General features: G+C 39.1%; 1 protein-coding gene across 11 annotated transcripts; it reads right to left on the reverse strand.

The window, feature by feature from the left end:
* Positions 1-475: 475 nt before the first annotated feature.
* NAP1L1 (nucleosome assembly protein 1 like 1) lies at positions 476-27,932 on the reverse strand. Of its 11 annotated transcripts, none has more exons than XM_088164957.1 (15): positions 27,587-27,932; positions 13,211-13,245; positions 12,419-12,507; positions 11,216-11,318; positions 10,033-10,174; positions 9,487-9,567; positions 9,121-9,246; positions 8,565-8,636; positions 7,830-7,969; positions 6,001-6,146; positions 5,896-5,915; positions 4,657-4,779; positions 3,351-3,383; positions 2,875-2,925; positions 476-1,205 (listed from the first exon to the last, which is right to left on the reverse strand). In XM_088164957.1, exons 1-15 carry the CDS (start codon positions 27,689-27,691, stop codon positions 1,170-1,172), a joined length of 1,302 nt encoding a protein of 433 aa, XP_088021083.1. In that variant the 5' UTR covers positions 27,692-27,932; the 3' UTR covers positions 476-1,169. The 11 variants fall into 11 exon arrangements, with proteins under 11 accessions (XP_088021083.1, XP_088021082.1, XP_088021088.1 ...); XM_088164956.1 differs by having other exon boundaries at positions 9,121-9,249; XM_088164962.1 differs by lacking the exon at positions 27,587-27,932 and adding an exon at positions 27,006-27,146.

Genomic DNA, 27,932 nt, shown 5'->3' on the forward strand with positions numbered 1-27,932 from the left:
GGTTTGTTTCCTCCTAGATGCTTGATACAGCGAGGACAAACATGCAGCCATGTGTTTCAGGCACTCCCTTTGGCTGCAGGGCATGTTTTCTTCAGGACCACCTAGCTCCACCTTCACAGGCTGAAAATCCAAGGCACTTTGCTCCAGATTTCATACGAATAGGCAATGCCTTAGTCAGGCACAGCAATACCGAAGTCCTTTATCAGATCTAGCCCCACTTCTAAGAACTTGTCTTCTCTAAAATGGCAGTGTGGACCAATCACTGAAACACTGAGCTCAGATTCACAAGTATCACACTGCAAGTGCAAAGTATGGATCAAACTTTTCAAACTATTGTGTTTGTTTTTCAAATACTATATAATTTACTTTTCAGTAATTATCAGCTTTTATTTCTAGTTAAACATGAACTGCAGCATGTAAGATATGCATTACCAGTTTACACATGCAGATACACAAGTAATAAAACAAGACTAGCTTCTGAAAATACTAGGTTTTATTCACACCCCTGTGGTAAACAATAACCTTAATATGATGACTAGGTTTCTTTTGTAGATCACTATGTCACATAAAATACAAAACCCATAGCATAAACAAGCTGACAGTTATGAATGTTTAATGTGGTCTCGTTGGGAAATTAAACAAGTTATACTAGTCTTCTCAAGTAGTCAAATTCAAAACGCATCATCATCTTCTAGTTAGTACAAGTCACTGACTGCCATTTCTATAACAAAGTAATGAAGGCACAGCTAGTGCAAGCAGACTTAAACCCGTTCAAACTACTGGGCTGAAAAAATACTTTGGTTGGTTCTTCAGGAGAGAGTTTTCTCTAAACAAATATTGGTCTCAGTTAACAGTTCTGATCATCTTCACAGCTGCAGTCTAATAGCTACATGACAAAGACTTCACAAGAACCAAACTATGTAGCAATGAATTAACATTCATGCTTTAGGGCATTTACTGCATTCTACATATTGGCAGAAAATTATACTGTTAAAATGCTAGGTAGATTGAACCTACATTTTAAACTGGTTCTTAAGTGTTCAATTTCTTTTTTTAACAAATTGGTTACTGAATTCTACCAAGATACAAAACATAAGGCTGTAAGTAACTAATAGTTGTGTTTAGGCTATTACAGTGCAGGTAATCCTCAAGGCCACAGACACACTGCTTCACTGCTGCTTGCATTCTGCTGGGTTTTGATCCTTCTGTTGAGAAAAAAGGAAATACCATTTTACAGAAATCAGTATTTTAAAAGAACTATCAATATTCCTAAGCATGCTTTCTCAAGCTGCAATATTCAAGTTCTTTCATCTTTTCCCTTGCACTTATTGTCTGGTATTAGCAACACTATAGTCTTTGGATGCAGCAATATCCACACTGCATTTATTCTGGCACATCAGGATACAATCCAGAACAAAAACCTGTTCAGAACTAAGTGTGGTGAAGTACTCTAAAAGACACTGTAACTGGAAAAAGGAGAAGAGAGATGTGCAGTAACAAACAACCCAACTAAGAAGAAGCATGCAGACCCTCTTCACGGTTTGAGACAAAAGAAACTTCCTATAGGCAGTAACAAGAGCATAGCCTTATGCCAGAAGACAATGTAGAGCAATGCAATGAAACGCCCAATCACAGTTCCTAATGCTCTGGCAGCATCTTTTGCAATAAATTCCAGCTGTTAAAAAATTCTAACATGGAAAATTTCTTCTGGTCTTGAAATAAAAAGTCAGTAATATACCACAGTAATATGAGAATTCAAGAAAGTTCTTGGGAGGGCAGAGTGCAGTTGCAGATTTTACTCTACTATCTTCCTTGGTCTGGACAGCTATTCTAGGACTACTATCTCTAGCCCTTGAGCAGCTCCCTGAAACTGAGCATAATCTCACCCTTTCTCAATTCTGTTTCACTGAGAAAAGCAATCTGAAATGGTGGAAATAAGTCCAACTTGCAGCTGTTTCATTTGGATTCCAAAACTTTCTTGACTAGGAAGCAATTTGAATACACTATACCAGATCAAACATCACCATGTACATTTTGATTACAAGTTTGTACCCTGCCTTTCTATGCACAATGCTAAGATTATGCAATTTTCTCAACAGTACTTTGATAATAGCTCAAACAATTCCTACTGAAAAACACTAATTTGAAATGACAAGCCCTTTGAACAGCAAGCATTTTGGAGCATTTCAGACTTCATGACTGCAACTTTCACCTACCACATCAGATGCTTTCAGGTGGCCAGATGTACTTTTCCCTCAGCTATTAAAAAGCTATGAATTGAGTGGCTCACTATCTTTTTTTCCAGCCTGATAAGTGATTTTCCCTTCCCATGGAGTAAGAAAGCTCCCAGTTGCTCTTGGCTGTTCACATTTTAGGACTTGGCTGTAGCTGCATTCCTGAACCTTGACTTCTGGTACCTCAAATAATGAAAGACTTGCTATTTACCTAATGTGAAAGAGTCTATTTTGTATTCTGCTGGGAAAACCTGTGCCAGAGCCAGCTTGTAGCAAGTTCCCAAAAAGGGAAGCTGGATGACACAGCTCTCTCCATGTCCTCATAACCATTTTGCAATTTTCATCATTCAGCAGCAACTTGGTGCAAGACAAGCTTACAAGAAAACCAAGCCTGACTAACCTCAGCGCTCAAAGCCAAAAGTCACTTTTACAAAGTGACTGCTGGAGAAAAAGCTTTGTAAAAAATATGCTGTCAATTCTAGTTTGTCAGAATTAGGCCCTAAACAGCCTCAAAACAAAGCATGCTCACGCAAAGCGATTATTGGTTTAATACTTAAACTAAAACCAAGATTCATCATACATAAAATTTTACATGTCTGTATGCATACACAAACTTTAAACATTCATTTTAATTCCTTACTTTTGGGTCATAATCAGGATCATTTTCTTCATCTGCTTCTTCTTCCCCCTCCTGAAAGAAAACACTTAATATTTCTCTAGCTTATCCACATTCAGCTTCCTGAGCCATTTTCATGAAAATTAAGATTCAACTGTACTCAGAAATACATTAATTACCATTTTGTGTTATATATATTGCATTAGTTTATCCTCCATAAAGCATATCTTTCAACACCAGTGGCAGCTTAATTTTTAAGATACCTCAAGGGTTGTCTTAGCTTGGTTTGGGTTTTTGTGTTGTTGTTGTCTTGCTGATTGTTTGGTTTGGTTTTTTTTTTTCACTTACTCATCTGAGATCCACAAAACAGTATGTTCTATTTTATTTCAGAAGTAATTCTCAAACAATGTCCAGAGCACTCAAAAACTAAAGAAACTCTTATTCCAGATAACAAACTACAACAGGGAAACTATTTCAATCAAGGGCATCTGTCACCTTACCTCATCATCTGCCTCTTCACCTTCTTCATCATACTAGAAGAGAAAATAAATAGTTTTGATAGCATCCTAAATGCAGCCACTTACAGCTCAAGTAGATGTCAGAGACCACTCAGTATTGTGATCTTAAGAGAAACACAGAATAGTTTGGGTTGGAAGGGCCCTTGAGGGTCATCTAGCTCCAACCACCCTGCCAGAGAGGGAGGGAAACCTTCCACTAGACCAGGCCGCTCAGAATCTCATCCAAACCTCTCCATCCATCCAGGCCTTGAATATCTGCAGGGATGGGACATCCACAGTTTTTCTGGGCAACCTATTCCAGTGTCCACAACCCTCACAGTAAATAATTTCTTCCTAATATCTAATCTAAACCTAGTCTTTCAATCTGAACCCAGAAGCTCCTGTGTCTGTCAGATTCAAAAATGCTTTTTTTTATCCGCATGAGCAATGCTCAGCTTCCCCTGTTGAGTTCTGGCAGAGCAGACTGTCCCTGTTCACGCAGCCCGGGAGGAGCTGATTACACTGCGGTACCACTTGGGGACGGCAGGGGACAGCGGAGCCCAAGGCAACCCCTCCTGGCGGTACACCCCCCCTCCACAGCCCCAGCCAAACCTTTGCAACAAGGGCCAACAGAGTTTAGATTCTAAAAATTATTTTTAAGGCAGGAAGTATCTAAGCCATCTTAACAGTCAAACTGTCCCTATTTGAGCACAGGCAGCGACATAAAATATTTTACACCTGTATAAAGTTCTGAGGCTTCGTGGTTTGTCAGTTTCAAGCTTAGCTCTTTTAAAACAGTTAAAACACTTAAAACACTTGAGGCTTATGCAGAAGTTGCTTTGATTATTTTGGCATGGTATGAATGTGGTTATCTGTTGTGCTTTTCTTTTTAGTAAAAGTACTTTTGAAAGGATGAGGCTTGAATCCCCTAAAATTTCATAGCCTAATATCACTGTAAGCACAAAGAACAGGCTGAGCAGCTAGAAAAAATTTCATTTCTTCTCTGGCAGCTCATTACAGTTCCACAAGTATTGGGTACACTTCTCTAGGAATGCCTTATACACAAAACGCTACTACGACATCCTCTAGACGATCAGCTTCTACCACTGCTTTTACCACAAAACTCTGAAGTCACTACTTTGAAGATTAATTATTTTTTATGCTGCTTTTTCCTGAACAATCTAGGAAGCTCTGCTGCAACCAACGTTGGTACATCCCATTCTAAAGATACCAATGTAAGAAATTACACATGGTCTTGAAATAGCATTCTTTCAAATTTTTTAGTGTTCTGAATGAACATTATACTCACATCATCATCATCATCTTCAATAGCTTCTCCAGTGAAGTACAGTACTGACCGGGGGACTATACGCTCACGCAAGAAATGACCTATTTCAAAGTCTGCAGCAAGGATTGCCTCGGAATCATCATCCTGCATAAAACAATATTATTTCCTGAACTATAAGATGGTAACTACTTTTGACACATACAAGTTAAATGGATTTTGATGTGGCCAGATTTACACAAATCCCATAGCTGATTTTTTGTTCCAGGAGCTGTTTTACAGAACTGAAACTGAGGGGCCAAGTTTGACACTTTCAACAGCCCAGCTACATCATACAGTGAGGAGCTGCTGCTTCATTAAGCCTAATCATATACAATTCTAGATTTTTTTGTTCCAAATATAAAGATTATTTAGTACCTCCCACAGACTTGCAGTTCATATGCACAATAGTCTTAAAGAACTGAACAACAGCCAGGTGAACCTATCACATTAAAGATTTTACAACCTACTTCTGATTCCTACAGTGCATCCCCTTGATTCCCATTAGACAAAGCCACTATTGAAGCATCTGAACACCTAAAAATGCTCTCTGATCCAATCTGACTTTCACTCCCCTTATTTTCATATCAAGTGTTCTGCTGTGTCCAATCTGAGCAATTATTTTCAATTCAAAAGACTTCATTTTGGGTTTTGTTTTTCTAAATGTTATGAACATACAGCTTTTGGTGTCCATGCCAACTGGAGTTCTAACAGCATGTTTCTGGAAGCTTTAATTTTGAATTTCTCACTCAAACTGCATAATAGATTCCCTACTGCTAAGTATTTTTGGTAGTTTTTCTCCTTACAGTTCCTTACTTCTTGCAGTTTTCTGTTCTTGTTTTATGACTTTCTTTAAGAGCAAACAGCTTGAGAAATTTTTAACAGAATAAAACACAAACTGGATACATTCAACCATTAGATAAAATCATCCAAAGAACACCTGAAGGGAGAGACTTACACCACCCGTTAAATCAAAGACTAATAATGTAGATCACTACATTTCTACAACTGTTAACAATTTACAAGGTAGCTTTCAGGAAACATAAACTGTTAAAGTTGACTAAACTAAACTCTACCATTCAACTCAAACACTCCTTCTAAAAAAGAAAAACTCACATACTAGTCTTCTCAGTTAAAGACAGGAGCAGTTAAAGCTGAGGCTATTTAACAAATTCTAAAATTCCATAAACACTCCGTCATCATTTTTTAAATAAGCCAACTTACCAGGTCTCCACTTTCAGGAACTGTAAAAAAAAGAACAGAAGAAACAAGTGAGTGAGATACATTCTACATTTAAAGTTAATACATGTAAACTAGTGTTCAGCTTACCTTCCGGAGGACTAAAGAAGTTGAAGAAAGAGTCATTGGAAACAGTTTTTGTCACTGTCCTCACTGTTCCACGGCCCTTATGTTTTTGCTTCTTCTTAATGGTTTTCAAAGTAACATTCTTGCCTTTTTTCCAGTCTATTTGGCAACTAAAGAGTAAATAAAAAACAAACGACACTAAAAACCCCACAACCACCTGCAGCTTAAAAACCATTCACCTTGTAACAAGTATCTACTGAGACTATCACAACTGCAAGATACAGGGAAGAGAAAACACTATGGCAGTATTTATTCAGTAGTTTATTGATTGAGAACAAGAGGAACAGGTTCATCTTAGGATTATTTCCATCCAGAAGTTTGTCTGTCTTTCCCCACTCTATCTCTGAAATGCTAATTTTCATTAGCTACCAAGTACTGCCTAGTTTTCTATCAACAACTAGTATTGCACCATTTTTAAAGCCACCCCTCCATTATAAAGAAATGTCATATTTGGGCATGTTAGTAATATGCCAAAGCTCACCACATCTATCATTATAACCAGTAAGTCCTTAAAACAATGCACCAAGCAGGCATGTAGTTCTTGGCTGATTCTGAGTTGTTTGTGCGGGTTTTGTCTTCTTGTGTTATATTCGTTTGTTTGGGTTTTGTTGTTTTGGGGAAACAGCAAAATCATGCCTACAGGTTTCTCTAACAGTCAAAGCATTCTGGTGACACATAAATGAAAGTCACATACGGGAAACTAACTGCATTTGCAGAAGTTTCTGATGAGATTTTTTTACAGACCCAAAGAAATGGAGTGAGATGCTTTGGGACAAGAAGGGGCTATCTTAACTAAAAGAGAAAACAAGGACTAGGAGTTAATAATTTTTACAGAAGAAGTGGCATCCGACACCAAACTCTGCCAAGATTCATGATTTTAAAATCAGTCCAAACCGCGGAAGACAAAACAGTTTAACCAAAGCTATCTAAGCATTTAATACTAATTGTTACAGGACTTTGCAAAGTATGTTAAGTGGTTGGGAAATAAAGAAGTAAATAAGTCAATATGAACAACTGGAGATTAATTTAAGAGTAAAACCAACACTGACTACACAGTGATAGGCTGTAACTTAGTTGTTATCACTCAGAAAAGCAGTCACAACATTGGAGACTTGAACACAAAAGCTACGAACAGGCCCAAGTGTACTCATAAGGATAATTATGTACAACATCGTTTTCTCTCATCCCTCTGTTCACAAAGAAAAAGACATATAGATAAGTAATTTAAAACAGAAGATTTCACTAAAAAAGGAGTGTAACAGCTTTTTAAAATGAGAAACCGAGAATTATGAAGACTATTCTCCATTTCTCAAATAGACAGACATTCAAAGGCAAACATTAAATGCTTATAAAACAAAATGGACAACTGCAACATAAGAAGTAAATCTGGAATAAACTCCCCAAAATGCTGCATGTCAGAAATACAAAAAAAAAAAAATAAAAGAAGTAGTCAATCAAATTTTAGCAAAAATATCCAAGGCCTACTAAAAGATACCACCATCCAACTTCCAATTCATCTTTAGTGATTGCAAAAGAGTATTTCTAAATAAATGTCTACTACATTTTTAATTTATATGCCTATATAATACACATGCTTATAAATTATGCAATACAAATCATGTGTTTTTCTATATTGTATTGAAGTTATTGGTCATGTCAAACCTAGCTGTTCACAAGTTACTAGGGGCAGTATCTTTTCCAGCACCTCCCCAAGATACTGTAAAATTCTACAGTTGGATAATGCTAAGGAAAAAAACTGTTATATTGGCTTAAAGCTATCTATTAGCACTTACCCTGTACAACCCATGATTTCTGGTCCATCAAAGGAAAAGGGATCAGAATCATCTGGCTCTGACCTCATTCTATACGTCTTTGTCAACACTTCATTTGTGAAGTAGTCGTTTGGTTCAAAATGAAATTCTAATGTAAAACTCTAAAAGAGAATTACAGAACAGTAACTTTACTTATTTATAAACACTTTTAACTTCTTAAGACCTAAATCCAAACAATACACAGGCAACAGGAACGCACCCTTCTCCAATACATCCATAACTTATTCTAGAATTTTCTACCCAAGTTGTACAGTACATCTTCAAATCTTTTCATTTACTTGATCTTGCACTCCCCAGTTATCATACTGCTTGCACTAAGACAGATCTCCCAGCACACAGCTTTCCTAGTACTAATGTAGAGGGAGAATTTAAAAATATTAGAACATAGAAAACTGACTGATTTCTCCCAGGGAAATATATGAAATTACAGCAGTTACACAAAAATTGCCCAAAAGTATCAAAATGCAATGGTGAAACTTAAATTATTAGATATTAAGGCCAATCTCATCAGAAGCTGAAGGCTAAATTTAGTATACATTCATTCATAGGTAGTCCTTGTACTGCTTTCCCCAAAGCAGCAGCTGTATATTTTCTCATGATTTCCATAAGACAATTGGCTATCACAGACCACGTTGCTAAAATACAAATAATTCTTAAGATAACACAAAAGTAATCTTGTTTAGTAAGTCAACTAACCATAGGCTGTCCAACTTCTGAAAATTTCACTTTTATATCTTTTAAGTACTTCAGGATAGGTTCATCATGTTCCTGTAGAGAAAACACAGTGCATTTAATTTTCATAACATTCAATTATACACAGATTTAAGGTCTTGCAGAGAGAAAGCTGTGTTTAGAACAAGTGCTCCTTAGGAAAAAACCTTGTTACAACACTGAAATGCTTCCGTGAACATGACCAGCAGATGGCAACAATGGCCCAACACAGCACACATCCAAAACCCATGCAAACACCATGCACAGTTTTTAGTAATATCTAATACACTTTTCACACACACTTCCATAAGCACTAAAAGTTTATTAATAACGTAGAACAGATTCAAAAAGTAAAACAGCAGGAAGGTATTTCAGTGCTCTGTACTCTTATTTGAAAAGTTACCAGAGATGACATCCAAGTAACAGCTCCATTATCGATCTCCAATAGACATATCAAGCATCATAGTGTTTCTACTGCTTTCTTAAATACACTTGGATTAACTATCAAAACAACTTTAACCAAAGCTAGACCACCACCTACCTGAACCATATCACTGAGCAAGTCCACATTCTTGAATACTGTCAGCCAAAACTCGGGGATTCCTTTAGGGTCTTCTTTTTCTTCATCTTTTTTTTCTTCTTCGAGCTTAGCCTTCTCTTTCATTTCCTCCTTGAGAAAATAAAAATATTGTGTTTCCTTAATTTTAAGGGAGCCCATAAGGTTCATCAGTTCTTTGTTGATACCACTATGATTGTCATATGGATGCTTGACGGAACCATTAAGTATTAGCATCATTATTAATAGCAAGTAATAATAAAAAACCTGCTTTTTAAACAATTTCAGCTTATTGAATCTTGTTTCATGCTAAAGCTTGAGATATTCGTAAGAACCAGTTAAGATACTCACTGAAATTTCTTCATCAGCATCTGCTTTCCATTCACATTCTTCTTCTGTAGGTTCATAAATGGCATTGATGATTTCACTTCGCTGGAAAATTAAACGAAGAATATTTTCAAATTTCCTTGTCATTGCAAACAGCAATGCCCTAACCAATAAATTCCTAATCCAAAATTACACAGTTAGTAATACATTAACTACTTATCAAAACTTTTTCTTCTGGTTCTAGAAGATAGATTCAGCAGTTAGGAGGTTTTCAACACACTAAAATAAACATTAAAGTCCCAGAAAAGTTACAGTATCATCTGACATTTGCTCGATTAAAAAATAAGGTCTGATATACTGAAGTCGTTTTGGTAACTATGGAACAGACTTAACTTTTCACTCTCTTCATCTTAGTTGATATTCACTTGGACAGCAAAATTGTATCAACTGAATTGAAGTGGCACATATGAGACCAAAGTTATTTGGAAAATGAGTAAGTTTTCTGGTTTTAATATCCCCTTGTATTTTAGATGAAGCTTTAAAGTACAAATCAGAGTGGCATTACAATACCTTGTCAAATAAGGGCTGATAGAGAGCAGCATACTTTCTTTCCAGCTCGTGAACTTCCTCATAGAACTTTGCTTCTATCTGTGCACACTGAACTTGAAGGTTCTTGAGAGCATTCACACGTCTTTTAACAACTTTAGGCAAGCTGAAAAATTCAGTGACAGAACTGTTACTAACACTGCATTTTAAGCACATATTGATCTCTCCTTAAGCAGACCCCTTGCAAATCAACCAACTTTTACCACAACACATACTACACTCTATTTTAAGCTTTAGAAAGTTTAAATCAAAGCTGCAACCAATTTCACCAATGAGACTGAAATTCTCAGCACAAGCTCTTAAACTGAGACTCAAGCACAGTTAGAACCAAAGTATTCCAAACACCTGGGTAAATCATGAGAGAAATTTGTGCAATAAATCTTCATTCTAAAAACAAGTTCTACATTATCAATGAGTAACAAAGTAAAATCATAGTATTGAGTACAACTAAGAAAGGTCTCCCCATTAATATGCTTAGTTTTATGAAAAAGTTCAGGACAGTTGAGTTATTCTTTGTTAAGAAATTTAATCTTCAAAATTTGCTGATTTGTTTCACTGAGTGCAGCAGCTGGTAGCACTGTCTTCAAACACACTGTCTAACCCAAAGTGAGCCAGAACTGGCTTGCTAAATGAGCCACTGTATTACAAATGTGTACAAGGAAAGCAATTACTGCATGCCTCATAAATGCAGATGAACTACAGAAAATTTTGGCAAGAATTTATAGCAAGTTTTGATAGATGAGAAAACCGTATGAAGTACTGCTAATAACATTTCTGTACCAGCTAATGGTTACAGTCTAAGCATAAAATCACTGTATTAGAGACACCACTATAGTTTAAATAACTGATATTTCATGACCAAGGCAAAGCTACAAAAGAGATGCCAAGGAGCAGGAAAGTATCCTAAGAAGTGTGCCATACTGTAACTGCAGAGGAAAACATTAGTCACTGTAAATATTAGCATTCTTTTCTTCACAAAACCTCAAATAAACTCTTCAATTCTGTGATGCACTACAGACAGACTATATTAGTTTTTTTTGCTATCTGAGCAGCACAGTGGTTTATGACCACTCATGTCACAGGCAACACTGTCCAGAAAACAAAAGAACCATTTTAACACTCTGCTCATACTAAGCAAATGCTGTACCTTTCTACATATCCTGTAGATGATCCTACCAGACCATCAAGTCTTTCCTGAAGGGCTGCAAGAATCTGAGGATTTTGCATCATCTGCACAGTCAACTGCCGAGCTAAATTAAAAAAGAAAATTAGGTAAGCACAATGTGCATCTTTTGGACCAATCTTGAAAGAAAGAACTGTGCATAAAAAAAACTAGACAAGCATTACAGATGCAGAAGAACTGTTTAAAACTGTGCGAAGTTTCCCCTACTACCAAAACATGTTTCTGATTTATAAAATTCAGTTTCCCTCCAGGATTCCTAGAGTAGAATTTCCCCTCTGTTTCTAACCTATAATAGCTGGGAAATCACTGAAAAGAGACATTATTCATCTCTAAGTTCCTGTGGGAACACCATTTAATTACTGTATGCCACTTAATTACTTCAGCTAGTGAAAGCCTTCCCCAAAATTCTGCCATTCAGTTTTGAAAACACTTATTTTAATAGACTAGCAAAGCATAACATCCTGAGGAAAATATTCTACTTTACTGTTACTATTCTGTTCAAGCAAGCCTATAACATGGCAGTATTACCAGTCCAAGTAATTTTATTGCAGAGATTATTAGTTATTTCTCTTTTGGCTAACTGCTCTTTAGATTCCATCTGTGCCCCCACACTTTAAATACAAAGCATGAGTAAGATTGTTCAGCACTGACAAAACAAGTATTTTAACATGTGTTTATGTTTCTTTTCGGGGGGGGGGGGGGGGGAAGGATTTATTAATTTCAAGAGCTGTAACACTAAGCATGATTTGTTCTGTTCACTGTCAACTCAGCAGCAAATTATTAGCAACTAATCAAAAGTAAGAGATACACACACATATATATGCACATTAATTTTTTATACCCAAAGCTTCACATGTGTGAAGTTTTAAACTGTTTTCAGTTTTGAAACAATTCAGTCACATATCAACAATAATCCTGTCTTTTCCAATTATACAGGTGACCAGTGCTGCCTGAACCCGATATTAACCATGACTAAAATGAATAACTGCAGACAACTAATAAAAATCAGACAATTTGAAAAAAAAGTCCTTCCTTCAGAACTAAATACACTTGTACATGTGAAATTGTTCTACCACTTGCTATTTTTTTTGCAGTAAAAGTCTTTTAACACACTAACTAAAAAGCACATATGCTTAGAGCTTTAGAAACTCCTGGTTTCAACATTACCTTTGCTGTTGGCATCTTCGCCAGTTTCTTCTTCTTCTACTTCTTCAACATCTTCCATATCCTGCTGATCAAGTTCAGACTGTTCTTTGCTTTTAAAAATATTCAATAACAGCATCAAGAAGTTAATTTTATAATATTTATATTTATAATATACTATAACCATCTTAAAGACCTCAAACTAGAGATTATGTGGGTAGAAACAAACTGTTGCATCTTTTGATCTATGACAAACAAGTCTTAATAGCCAAACAAAGCCAAATTTACCTACACAGAAGTTTCACGTTTGACAATCCCAGAACAATTTAAAGAATTAGCAACTTTCCAGAATTACAGAATTTCTTTTTGTAAAAAGAACTCCACCTCCTGTTCTTATCAACCAGCCAAAGCCTCCTTCTGCTCCACATATCTTCCTTAAGATGTGCAGGCCTTGAGAACTGTGGGTAGGATCACCTAAACTATACTTCAAATGCCACAAAATAATATACTTGAAGTATAGAAAAAACCCTACATAGAGTGAAACAATAGGAATGGGCAATATTATCTGTTTTTCCCCTCCAGAATTCCAGTTAATATAGGAAGTTGATTCATGTCTTCTTCCACTTTTATATTTACTTACAATTAAGATCACAAAGCAAAGTAAGCTTTTCTCCCACATGCTATAAACCCCAGGTCTTGTCACAGTGTTCAAAGTCAGTATCTAGATCCTGACTATCCAATATCTGCAGAGCCCAGCCATGCACAGTACAGCACAGGACACACTCAGAGCCTCAGTAACCTACAGATTTTACTTACTTGTCTATGTCTGCCATTCTGCTAGATTTCAAACACTACGGAAAAAAAAAAACCAAAACAACATATAAGAATAGCAGCACAACGTTTCAGTTATAAATGCTATGGTCACATTCCATAATACTAAAAGGAACACAAACCATGTCAGCTTTATGAAACATGATAAATAGATATTACAGTCTGAAAAGTGGTACATCTCCCTTGCACATGTTGAGCTCTCAGTCTAAAACATACAGAAACATTGAAAAACATTGTTCTGGTTTAGAACCTATAGATCTACTCAGGTAAGTTGAAGTACCAAGTACCAGCAAAATGTCATGTTGAGTTTTGGATCTTAGGATTGTACTAGTATGTAAATTAGTCCTAAGTATAAAACTGGAATATAACCTTAGAAAAACTGAAGCAAAAAGGGTGCTGGTAACAGTTTACTCCTTTCCAGCATGACTGCAGACAGAGCATACTTACAGCTAAAACAGTTTAAGAATGAAGATGCCTTTTTGTGGCTTTGCTTTTAATCCCAACTTCACAAAACCAATCCAAGTAGTTCCTCAGAATAGCCACAATATTGCAACATTTTACTAAAAAAAAAAAAAAAATGGTGCCAGGCTATTTAATGCGACTAATTCCTATGTTCAGAATGATCACAATTTTCTTAAATATCTCAGTATAATCATAAACCTATTCCATGTACAGTAATTAGAAACATTTAATATTAAGACTATTGCAAATCTTGCATACTGTGAAAAACCTATGTTCTCAAATATGTTATGAAATGAGCAACATTTTCTACCTGCAAAACAGTACCTGGGAGTCTAGTCTCCAAAAAGATGTTTTAGCTAACTTCAAGTCTAACACAATATTATGCACAAGAAAACACTTTCCTGTTACTACCATCTACCAGTAATTCAGGAGGCTCCAACTACCGGGAATAATTCACTAGTCCAGAAAGCAAGGAAACCAATGCTTTAGAGTCTCCATTTTACCTGCTGTCCTGTAAGCTAAACAAATTCAAGTTTCCTTCAGGAATTTCAATTCCTTACAATGCATTCGAATGGGAATTTTATTGAAGTGTTGGACGGATGTGTTCCAGAAAAAAGTAAAAACTGCATTTGATCTGTCCAAAGTGTAACACAAAAACACAATCCCAGTAACATCAGGATTTTAACAGTCAACATGGAGAAACACTTTAGAACCTAAACACCTACATTTTATGTAAATATAATCTAAATATATTTTTCTGGTGTCATAACTACTTCCCAACAATTACATGGAAAGAAAGTATCTGATGTCCTCATTTAGGATAACAATTTCATAGTGCCAAATAAAGATCTAGAATGTAACCAAAAAGACTGCATTCCCTAATATGCAGAAAAACTAGAGAACCAAGTACTTGTCCATTTATTTCAGAAAAATACAGTATTTGCTAATAAATAGAATGGCATCACTGCTATAAACCAAAGAACATCTAACAATTCAGCAAGAGGAATTACAGCAATATTCTTGACTCATTATATGCAGATGACATTTGCTTGTCTTGTGATTTCAGTTTTACACATGTAACAATTCCCTGATACTGATAGTATTGCTGGGAAAAGCACACAAGATGCACAGCTCACTTGCCTTTCATACGTTTTCTGCAAATATGACACAGTGATGCTCCTTGCAGAGACCAGCATTTCCTTTCTCTGTTCTCCCTATCAAAAAAACCCTTACATTTCCATAAAAGAAGGGGTAATTCTTTCAACAAAGGTGTGACCCAGTGGCAGCACAAACCATGTGTTCTCTCCAAATCAGTGGGCTAGATGAAACAGCAGCTGAAACACCTTAGAGGTTTTCTGAGAGACCAAATTCCACAGTTCATTTAAACGTTTTTTCCTAAACGAAGACAAGACTGGCTATGAACAAATGATGCCTAAAAACTTCAAGAAGCACGGCATGGATATCCCATCTCCAACAAGAGCCATTAGCCAGTACCTTGGAAAAAAGCAACAACATGGTAAGAATTCCCCTGGAAAGACTTCTAGCTTTCAATTACATTCAGAAAAAACACACTGGATCAGAAGTGCAGCTATTTGACAATGGCATAACACATTTTTATTTCAGAAGCTAGTCCTCATTTTCCCCAAAACCATGCAGGTAAGCTAATGATATCACTCAAGTTTTTGAGCTGCAATATTCAGCTCGGAGACCAGTTTTAAGATTTTTCTACACTACACAACTGTGTAGCAGAGAAAGTTTCACAAGCAGTCTCTAATTACTCAATTCCTTACTGAGCCCTTGTTTTCACCACTGAACAACTACTTGTCATCACAAACTTTCATCCATCCTTTCACTGTTCATCCTCTTTCCAAGATCACTTCTGACTAAGCTAAAGGCATTCAATCTCACTACAGCACCCTGTGGGACTCCAGCATCTGCCTCGCTCTCCTCATTGCAATGGGCAGTTATCGCCCTCTGCTTTCTGGCTCTTAAACAATCCTTAAACACTGTATGTTTTCAAATTATGGCCCAATTTACTCAAAGACTTGGAATAACATTTTTCAAAGATTTTTTTTGAAATTGAAATAGACTGTATCACGCTGCTGTCAACTTCAGAGCCTCCCTCTAGTGTGTTCCTCTCTCATCCAATTTTTCCTATTCTCCCTGCAGCAGTCTTTTTCATGTCCCATCCTTTAATCTTCCCTCCACTTTTTACACAACTCGGTATCAGAATGTACACAGTTGGAAGAGTTCTGCAAACTGAGGAGATACTAGTGTCTGTCATGAAGATTATCTGCCAGCTCTAGACAACTGTTCTTGAGTAAGGAGACTACAAGGCACTGCCAAGAAAACTATGCTGGCAGACATTTAGGCTAATCTGTGCAGCCCACTAGCATGGAAGAGATGTAGCTACATCACATTTTGTTTACTGTCATTTACTTAAACAACCATAAGTTTCTCTGCAAACACAGTTCTACTGGCTAAAAAAAACCCAAACAGAAACAAAAACACTGCAGAAAAGCACTGAAAAAATGCAGTCTTTAAGAGCAAACAACCTCCACTATCTCTGCACAGTGCCCAGTTCAAGGTCCTGGTCTAGTCTTCAGAGTTTCAAATACACTATATACCACAATCAATAACATTAGAATAGATCACTGCAGTATTTATTTTGCAGCATCTCTCCGACACTAAATATTTAAATATAGAACTCTTATCACTCCACTTTCCATAAGACACAGCTGTCCTTCCCAGTTCATTCATAGGTGCATTTAGGTTCGTAAACAGCAGCTGCACCTTGGCATGTGAGCAACAAAACCACTAGCATCACTGCCTGAAGTAATGCCAGGGAGATATCAGTCCACCAGTTGTCAGTGCAGGATTATAACAAACCTGGATACACCTGGTGCATTACTTCAAGCCTCAGAGTCTAGGTGACTGTTTTGGACTAAGATACTGCATGGAATCTAGGCCTCCTGCCTGCGTGAAGAGGCTTATGAGTACCAATAAAGGGTAGTCTACAACCCTGTATAAAGCCAGCATGCAAAAAACCTTACTAGTAAAATATTTTATTTCCCTGTTACTTGAACAGCTACAGCCACTAACTGTTTTAATGCAGTAGACTGCATTATGGTCAAATACAGAGATGCCCACAGGCTTAATTTATAAAGCTTTGCTGCTCATTGTAAAAATTTGCAGAAACAACAGTCATTTTTTCAGGGCTTGAAAGAGAATGTGTAGGAAGTTCATGCTACAAAAAGAAAGCAAAAGTACAGAAAAGAAAGCTACAGTGCAAGTTTCCTAAAGGTTCAAATTTAAAACCTCCTTCATAGAGGTACCTTAAGCCTGCCTGCCATCACAAGAAAGCACGTTCTTTATCAAAATGGAAAGGTTAGAAGACTTAATCCAGCACTTGCTTACCCATAGTTCTAAGTGCATCCTGCAGAATTACTAAAAACTAGCAAAACCCCCTGCTAAAATTTAAAACTTATCAAAACAGTGTGATAATTTGTTATTTTCATTAGGCTTAAAGGACACTTGATCTTGTTAAACTGTCATGTTTTTGAAGAAATGGAGTTTGATACATGCAGAATGTTCATGCGTTCATCTTCAAGTTAGCCATTAGTGAGCTTTCAGTTTTCAAGGGTTATCATTTCTTCACTAAGTGATTTTGCATAAGTGAAGATAGAAATACAAACTCTAAATGTTCAGCACTTCCTAATCTTTCCTTTATCCACACAGGAACTAACCCGAATTTGCACAGAGGCACCAGCCATGTTACAGTTAGGACTTTGGTGAGAAGCCTTTTTTCAGATCAGCTTTACACGTCCAAAGTAAGCACAGCACTATCAGATTACCCGGACATCCGCACGCCCTCAGGAAGGCAGGTCACAGCGAGGTGAACTACAAGTCAGCTGAGGCAGCAAGACATTCCTGAGACACAGCTCCTCCAGCAAAACAACGGCACAAGCCCCAGGGCTGGCAGGGTGACAACACAGCTCAGCTGTGCTCAGCATCTCTGAGCATAGCACACCACAAACAGTACTCATACCCTCCCTTTCAGGAAACACCTCTTCCCCTTCTCTAGACAAATTGCTCACACCATTACCTTGGAACAGCAATTAAAAGAAACTTTTCAAGTTGTTCAAGAGTCACAAATGGGCTTTTTGAGGCTATCAGACCCCAACTACAGCCAAAGCCTTATTAAGTCACATTTTTAAAAGCAACTAACCTTTTGTCCAAACTGATTTCCTCAGAAGTCAGTAATTGAGAGCACTACAAATACAAGTCAACTTGTTCACAGAATAGCATATCAGCCTCTTCCTGCCCCTGGCAAGCCTTGGGCAATTGAAAGCAATACATTAATAGAAAACACGTAAAACAAATAAGCCCTATGTGGGATTTAGAAGCAACATAGAAGGTAACAAACTAAGTGGTGGACTAAGTCAGATGTCAGTGAGGAAAAGAGAGGTCCGGCTGGAGGACAGCTAGCTGTATTTAAAAAAATCATCAGGATTAAGTCTGGTGAACTATTTGCAATGCGTGCAGAAACCAAAGGTGCCAGACAAATGACATCATACCAGCCAAGTTCAACTCTCACCAAAGACTGAGAAACTCAAGAGCAATACATTCACTAGAAGTTATTTTTAACTGATGTTCTTGTCTAGAATTCCAGGAGAATGTAAGATTTCTCCTTACATCAATCATTAAATACAGAAAACAAAAATTAGAATAGTGTAGAGATGCATTAGAAAACATTCTGACTGCAGATGTTCAAAATAATTGTTCGGGGTAGTTTGCTCAAAACCTCTGTGAAGTTTGTAACTTTAAAGAGCTCAGATGCTCTGCATAGTGGTCTTAAAGGTCCTCTCCAACCTAAATAATTCTGTGAGAACTGAGTGAACTGTTTAAAAAGTGCACAGTACATGGTATAGAGTTTCACACTTCAAACGTCTTGGTACTACAACTAAAAAATGTATCACTCATTTCAAAACTGTTAGTAGAAGCTATGGTAGCAATCACTAGGTAGGGAAATTGTTATGAGAGAAAAGATCATACAGTTCAGTAGTAACTAGGAGAACATTTAGCTCTTCTTCAAAAAGAAGCAATAGAATAATGCATCTGGTTAAAAATGTCATTTTAAAAGGGAGAAAGGCAGAAGACAAGTGTTTCCTTTATACCTGTGAGATCAAATTCATGCATCCATTACCACTAGCATGAAAACTGGTCATGAAACAAGGGGATATTGTACCTATTATTATCCTGAGGGGAGACCTCATCACTCTCTACTACAACCCAAAAGGGGGCTATAGCCAGATGGGGAGTGGTCTCTTCTCCCAGATTAACAAGCAACAAATGAGAGGAAATGGCCTCAAGTTATGCCAGGGCATGTTTAGATTGGATATTAGGAAAACTTTCTTCACTGAAAAGGTTGTCAGGCATTCAAACTACCCTAGGGAAGTGCTGCAATCACTATTCCTGGAAGCATTCAAAAGATGTGTTGATGTGGCACTTGGAGGCATGGTTAAGCAGGGAGTCCAGCTGTTAACTAGCACAGCAGTGCTGGGTTAACAGCTGGACTCAGAGGAGAAGCCTTTTTCAACCTAAACAGTTCTATGTTTCTATGATTAACGCGGTAGATAAACACGTTAAACATTATTAAAGATTATGTCATTCATCTTAGGGAAGAAATATGCCTTCTTAGGAAAGCTGAAGGTCCAAAAAAAAAAAAAAAGCCAATCTCAATCAAATGAGCAGAGCAGTGCAGCACTAGAACATCAAGATACCACATCTGTGTGATGAAACATTATCAGCCACTGCACTCTCCCCAGACAATTCTTTTATTAGTCCCTCAAAGTTATTAACAAAAGATTTTAACTGTTAATGTAGGAACAAAAATTGACAAAATGTATTTAAATTTTCAAATCTAGAATAGATAATTAAAACTGTCTGCCCAAATACAAGCAAAGAAAATAGGAGTACAATATAATAAAGAACACAATACTAATATAAAAGCTATTAAGTTCTGCATAAAGACACTGAGGAGCTAATGGTCAGTGGAAGCAAGGAATCCAGGCGCCTCAATACAGTAACAAGAAGGTGACACTGGACCCTTGCAGTAACTCAAATCCCTTCGACACAATTTACTGTGCTACCACCAACTCATCCACTGTGTGCAAAAGACATGCACAGTTAATGTCAGAAATGTTAACTCACATGGCAATATATGGGAATCTTTACCAGAAGCTGAAGTAAGGTGTCTTAACAAAGCAGAAAAGGGCAAGAAATTCAGACAAGTGGTGTTTCACAAAACACACTCAGAACTTCTAGCTATGCACATGAGCTTAAATATCTGAGATGGGAAGCACTCATCCACGTGAGAGACACATCCATTTCATAAAGGGAACACTCAGTTTCTCTTCTGAATGATCTTCAAGTCAAAGAAAGTGAACCCTGCTAGAAAAGCTTATTGTAGGTCTTTCTTAGCTATGCATAACCCCATACCCCCTTCCTTTCATTAATGTCGAATGACAGTAAAGTTAAAAAATGTTCAAAGCATTTCTTTGTAGTGTTAACACCTTCAGTTACATGAGTAACAACAGGGTCAAGAGACAGAGGGTCTCACAGGCAAGTACTTTTTATAACAAGTCACAAAAAGGGTTAGGCAAATTTGAAGTTACTGTGAAACTGTACTGCTACATCTCGCTTACCATAATACCGCAAAATTCAGAGATTTGGCTGTAGAGAACAAAAAGAACACTAAAACATGATAATGCTGAACCAAGTAACACAACACAATTGAAATTGCTCTCTCCCCTATTTTTTTGCACTCCATAATAACTCGGCATCAACTTCAGTCATTAGCCAATGCAACTATTTCACTAGTGTGTTACAGCATGAAAACACATTTTCCACATTTCAACTTAAAAGTGACACTTGTATGAGTATGCCAGTTAATGGGAAAAAGTCACATTTTGCAAAACAAAACAGAGGGCTAATATATATATATATAAAAGTAATATTATTACTCAGCTATCAGTAACTGCAGGATTTGTTTTCATTCATGTGGAAACCCATTCTAAGCTTTCCCATGAACTATTTTTTCAATCAAATGAAAGAAAAGGAAATGAGGATTCAATCAACAAATACTGAACTCCTCTCTTTGTAGTATTTTTACTGCATTTTAGATGGTGCCTATCAACTCTTCCAGCAGAAAAGAGCCTCCATACCAAGAAGGAGACGGACTACAAAATTACAAATTAAAATCAGGACTAAATTATATCTGCATGCTTGTCTATGCTACCGACCTGAGCTCCCTGACCATGTTCTAAAAATAGGGTAATTAGCACACAATGTTGCCTTTGTTCTGAATGCCAAGATTCTGTAGCAGAAAACCTAACAATTTCTATTCAGAACAATCTTTCATTATTAGAAAAGTAACAAGTTTAAATCCAAACCAGGAAAAAATTACCAAGGATCTTTGTTTCTTTTTAAAGCAAACTACTCACTATAGCTTTTTTACGGTTTTATTTCCCATCATGGATAATGGGAAGAACAGCAGCCATCCTAGAGGGCTGAAATCAAAATCTTTATGTATAAAGAAATATCTGAAATTTCCTAAGACAGTATTTCTCAATATAGTTCATGTTGGTACAGGTATTCCGTTTATTAAAAAGTGGCAAAATAATAAAAAAATAATTGTCTTTTTAAAAAGTTCTTCAGGTAGCAGGGTGCACTCTTAACAGCTTAAAAACCAACTTGTCCATGCCACATCATCAAACAAAGGGAAAGAGAGCATTAATTGGCTGTCTAGATCGCCACATAATCAAACAACCATATTGGCAATTACGTTGCTATCTGCAAAACCCACACACTGCAGCATTCAAATTTTTATCCAATCTGACTTCAAAAACATCTAAGCATCCTTACGTGAAAGGAAAGTCAAAAAATACTGAAAAATACATACAGGTTTCAGAAGTTTGCTTTTTGCCAGAACATCTGATGAATGCAATTTTAAAATCATTCACTAACCAAGAAGCCACTGAAATTCCCAAAATGTATTTAGCAACTTGTTAGTTTCCATTCAGTATTTTGTTCTATGGAAGCCAGGGCCACTACTGAACTACCGACTTTCAAACATCCAGTTTTCAACTAACAAGTTAGTGTGCACTTAAAAAAAGAACACAATCACAACTTTAACTTTTGGAGGCTCTTGGGATGAGATGCTACAACTAGCAGTAAAGACCCAACAGAAGAATGCCCATAATTATGGTTTCAGCCAGTCACTTTCAAATAAATACCAGTGCAGTTTAAAAAGCAATTGTAAACATGTAGTAGCACTATAGGGAACTTGAACCATGGAACTTGAGCGCTGTACACAAAGTTATCTTCAGAAATACTCTCGTGAATTTCACTCAGTCTTGCCTTTGGCACCAATATAGAAGTATGTGATACCTCCAAAACTCTGAAGATCGTGGTGAAAGAATCAAGAGGCTGTGTCATGAAGATCTCACCAGTTCAAACATAGCAAGCATGCTTCTGATAAAGCCACCTTGCATACACAAGAAACAGCATAAAGCACTATAGCAGCTCTCACTTAAACATTCAAAGATGAGTCATTTCCAAAAGTATAGTATCACGACTTAACAACTGCTTAAAAGGGTGACCCAAGTGAGGCAAAATAAATAGTATTGAAATCTAAAGTAACATATAAGAAGATGCAATTCCAAATACTTCAGAATTCAAAAGGTAAAAAAATCTGCTATATAAAGACATATATAATGGCATGCAGCCCACTGAAGACTTCTACTCAGCATGCAGAAGTGGCAAGATCTGAAATGAATGCACAGTGACTAAAACACACTACAAAATACCATCATGATGCACTTCAGTAATATATTCTTAATGAAAATACTGTATCCACTGCTCAACACTGAAGAGAGGAACTAGCTCAGTTAAGGGCCGAGCAACATGAATACCTGAGCAACAGAAGCAGTTCACATTTTATATTAATAGTATTTGAAGAGAGCAATAAGAAATGACACAAAAATACGTACATTAATAAGAAGTTCAAAAAGAACTGACTCAAACTTGGTTTCAATATGAACAATTTTTTTCATGTACCTTCCCTGTGTTCCTCAACTTAACTTTTCAATGCCTGTCAGGTTTTTAACTAGGGCCTGAACTAAACTAAAACTTGCCCTCATGGCCAAGTCATCCCAAAAGAAATCTGAAAGAACTGCTTCTCCTTTCTTTGAAACGCTGCATATTTAAACAATACCTAAATAAAGTAGTGGATTGAACCAAACATAGTGCAGATGGCCAGAAAAGATAAAAGCATTTATGTTTCTAACCTGGGTCTTAGAAGGCTAGGGGTTTGTCCATTCCAGATTACAGGCACCCACTTAGTCAAATCTCTTAACAAGAATCTCCAACACTTGGCTAGTTCTACTATCTCTCATGTTTTGGGTGAAGGTTTCTTCATTATTTGTTTGTTATTTGAGTGGTGGGAAATTTGCTTTCACCTTTTGAACATAAAAACCTACCAAGGAGAAACTGATAGTACTTTGTTCTATAGTCCTCAACGACCAGGTGAAAAAGTTGATGTGCAAACTGTCTATTCTTTATGGCAAGTTAAGATTTAAACTGAGACATCACCATTACAAGTTATGCCTGTGCAGATGTATATTTAAACACACAGCCCCCAAATGCATCTGTATTTTCCAGTACTAAAATCTAAACAGCTTTCCATCCAGGAAAGACTTGTAGTTTAGCCTCTGGCAAGGAGTTAAGATGCAGAAAATGTCTTTATTTAAGCAGATGATGCAAATTCATTTAAAAGATTAATCTTTTGGGAAAATACATGTCACTTCATATCCTAAATTATTTATATTTTTAAGTAATCCTAGAGTATCAAAGTTATATTAACTCTTTTTTTTAATGCAACTGAAGTAATAAGCAATAATAACTGAAGCAATAATCTGCAATATGTTAAGTCTTTCTGAAAACTTCAGGTCAAAAGTTACGACTAAATACACCAGGCCACAGCAGTAATTAGGATTTTTCCTTCTGCATTAACTTTGCTGATTCAGAATATAATAGAATCATTTAGTCTAGGAAGCCCTCAAAGCCCTCATACATTGCTACTAAATAGCTTAATTTTTCAGAAGGTCATCAAATGAATCCCCAAGCAAGTTCTGTGATGCCTTCCAGGCATGTCTGGTTTTCTAGACAAATACATTATGACACCAGACCTACTCTCCAGATTAACAATGTTGGGTGATGAGGAAATGCACTAACCTCTGAGCTGAGTAAGAATCAGCTAGATTGAATTAGCTTTAATTATAATCACTTTTGAACACTAAATAACTTACAAATGAAAACTGACCTATAAGCATTAAACCCATCATCACAACTCTTTCTTGGATTCAACACGTATTTTGAAGTTCCACTCTATTATTTACTAGCCACTTCCCTAAGGAGAAGCTTGATGGAATGCAGTTGCCCAGACCAGTTGAGAAGACTCCTCAGCTGTATGAAAATAAAACCAGCATTAAGAAGTCTCCTTTCTGTCTGCAAAGTAAATGGCTATTAGTACCTCACAAATACCAAAGCACTCCCAGCTCACGGAAAATCACAGAGCTGATGTTCCACTGAATGTATACACGGATGCAGAAAAACAAACAGGCATTAAAAGAACACCTGCATCTCCATTTTCTGTAACCTGTCCAATTCCTGCAGTTTCCTTTAGAATCAGATCCTTAGTTAGAGATTTGCCATGTTTGCAGCTGTTTCACAAGAACCTGAAGATGAAATGCATTATAATACATTAGCAAAAATGTGAAGAAACCAGAGACAAGTCCATTATACCTGTTGTCCCACTGGAATAAACTGCTTTCACCAAAGGATTGAACCAAAATTCAAAATATAAGATTCTTATCTTATGCCCCCCCCTAAGATTTTTCACTGTTGAAATTAATATCCTCAAGCTATTTTATTCCCTGAAGGAATACAATTTGTGCCATGATGAGTCAAGCTCTTCATGTTACAATTAACTTTTAGGAGCCTAGGGAAAACAGGTTTTTATCAAATGTACAGGCTAAGTCAAAGTTTCCTCATAGCTTTCCTCAAAGATTCCTCATAGATTCTGTATTAGAGGACACGGCCTCAGCCTGGAAGATCCGGGTCTCATTCAGGGTTGTGAAAACTCCACAGCACCTTGGTTTCAGTTTCACTTCTGCACACATGCTCAAAGCTAAGAAAAAAAAACCACACCACCCCTTTTCCAGGGGGGCTCAGTAAGCAGGTCACCCTAACAAGTCCCCCACCTGCTTCCAGGAATAGTTTCTGAGTGAGGCAGGGGCTAGATGATGCACAAGGATGGTGGGAGCGTTACTGTTTAAATGTAAACAGCGCTGCAGCAGATCTGGCACTTTTGGGACTTCTTACAACACTGGGCTGGCAGCACAGATGCAGCATGGCACTTCTGTGTGCTTCCAACATGCACTTCCTAGTCTTGTCAAAGTCAGAGAAAGACCAGGAGCTCTGAAAAATGCCAATCTACCACCTGTGCACAGGACCAACATTCTACAATACTCTCCCCTCAGAAACCAAGAGTACATGATTGTCACAAAGCACAGAAAAAGTGGAGGGCAGTAAGACTGCTAACATGTATTACTGTCACAGGACTAAGTGGACACATACACACAAGCTCAGGTGTCAGTGGGCTGTTCTAAGCACTTATATCAATGTTTCAGGTACCCAAAGCATGAGAGGCCTCAACTTTTGCCTGGTACAGAAGCAATCAAGTCACATAATTTCCATGTATGTATATTCTAAATGCTACCTTCCCCTAAGGATCAATATAATTTCTGGATTTACAAGAGACTGGAAACCACTCAGCCTGCTTCAATCAAAGTACAGTGTTTCTCTCATTCTTTAAAGAGTACCACTGTAAAATGGGCACAGCAGGAAGGCTGCTAAAAAGCCACTAACATTTTTGTCAAAAACTACATTCAGCAGTTCACAGCCTTAGGCCTTAACTCTTCTTTTAAGTTTCATTTCATGACTGTAATTAAAATTATCAGGCACTATCTCCTGCCTGATTAATGCAGCATCTACCAGCAGATGTTAAAATCCCAAGAGGAACCGAGCAGAGTATTTGTCATACCTTGCAGACACCGTGCCCATCTCTCTTACCCTCCATAAATGAGTTCGAATATGAAGTATTAAGTGTATCTCAACAGGGCTTCAAAGATATACCTAACTGCAGTGAGCAGGGAGGTAAAGTGTGGAAGGTGCTGCTGTATTATTACTATACCAGTAGCTTGAAAAACGCTTGCGTTTTTTTTTTTCTGCAAGCAAATGAGGTAGGTTCTTTTACTTAATACTGAAAGCTTCACAAGTATTGGCAGTGTAAGGCCCCTAAACGTTCAATGCGGAACAGACAAAGTATGTTTTATAAGTATACAGAGCTAGATAAACGCTGAACACAAGATAATACTTCCACTTGTAGTTACTAAACCTTCCAGGTAGTTTCTCAGCCTTCCTTGGGGACACTAATTTGGGTGACACCAGCTAACAGGCAGCCGGAGAAGCGACATGTTGCACTCCCAGACAGCACTCTACCCTGAGGCAGGACGCGGGAGCTGCCCGTCCCCTGGCTGAATCTCTGGGTCCCCCTGCCAGCAGCACAGCACAACACACCCGCGCCGCGGCTCCGCACGGGAGCGGGAACAAGGCGCGGGAGGCGGCACCAGGCCGGGGCGCGCTGCCATCCGCCGCTCCCCGCTCCGCCATGTGCGCACACACCGCGCGGGGCCCCGCGCCGGACCGGCACCGAGCCCCTCCCGCGCCCTCCCCGCGCCCGGCCGGACGCTCACCCGCTCCTCCCCGCGCCGCTTTCCGGCCCCGCCGCCCTCCCGCTCCCCGGCCGCGCCGGGCGCGGCTCCGCTCGGGCGCCCACGTGTTGCGGGGCCGACCCGCCTCCCCTCAGCGCCGGCCACGCCACGGGCCCCGGCCTAGCGCGGCCCGGGCGCTCCGCGGGGCGCGGCAGAGGGACGCGCGGGAGGCGGCGAGCAGCGCTGCCCGCTGCGGGCCCGGGGGCGAGCAGCGGCGCCGCCGCCCCGCGGGGGGACACTCAGTGTGGCACGGGCACCACCGGCCCCCCGCGTCCCGCCAGCCCCGGGGCCCCGCTAGGCCGGGCAGGAATCCACGGCCTCCCCGCGAGAGAGCGGGGACCCAGCGCCCCCCGTCCGCCCCCCGCGCCCCTCACACCCCCCAGCCCAGGGCGGCGTCGGCGGCGGCCGCGCTCCGGAGGTACCTGCGCGGCCCGCGGGCGGCGGTGACTCAGGAGCAGCGAGGCGGAGGCGCCGCGCGGCCGGCGGTGAAAGGACCCGCGCTCCCGCCGCTCGCGCTCATATAGAATTAACGTCACCACGTAACCCCCCTCCCCCGCCGCCCGCGTCCCATGGCAACGCGTGCGCGCGCCCTCGCGCCGCCCGCCCCGGGAGCGCGCGCCGGCCGTTGGCCGAGGGCGGTTGGGCCCGAGCGGCGGCGCGCGCCGAGCCGCCCCCGCCGCCGCCCCCCCGGCGCGTGCCACTGTCACCCCCGGGACTCGTGCCCGTGTCACCCCCGGGACTGGTGCCCGTGTCACCCCCGGGACTCGTGCCACTGTCACCCCCGGGCCCAGGGGAAGGTGCCCCCCGCCGCGGGGCGCCCCGCCAGGTGCTGCCCCGGCAGGAGCGGGGCGAGCGCGGACCGCCCCGCCGGTCAGGGTGTGATGCTACCCCGACTGTTTCGGTGCTGCTTTCAGCCCGAACTCGGGGCTTTCTGAAGGCACCTGAGCATAAACAAAAGTTACTGGGGTAGGTACCACAAAACCACAAGTCAGTACTAGCTTACCTTGAAAGACCGAGTTGAGCACCGTGGTGGTTCATCAGAGTTTCGACCATTCCTGCCTTGGCTGGGATGAACAGCCAAAGGCAGCAACAGCTCCAGCCCTCCCATTTTGGCTTGCCGTACTTGCCTGCCAGAGACTTGGTTTCCTGCAGATAAATGCCTGTCATGCCTGACTTCGAGCTCCAAACAAAGCCGTTCCTAAAACTGATTCCTTTCTAGGGTTTCTCTCCCATGCTCATGGTCTTGAGTAATAGCATGGAGCACACTCTGTGATCTACACTAAACTTACAGAAATGTAAATGTCTTTGAGATTTCTACCTCTCCTTAGCTGGAATGAGCCAATGATTCT

Source organism: Sturnus vulgaris, chromosome 5 (genome assembly GCF_052056855.1).
Source record: "Sturnus vulgaris isolate bStuVul1 chromosome 5, bStuVul1.hap1, whole genome shotgun sequence".
Classification (NCBI taxonomy): domain Eukaryota; kingdom Metazoa; phylum Chordata; class Aves; order Passeriformes; family Sturnidae; genus Sturnus; species Sturnus vulgaris.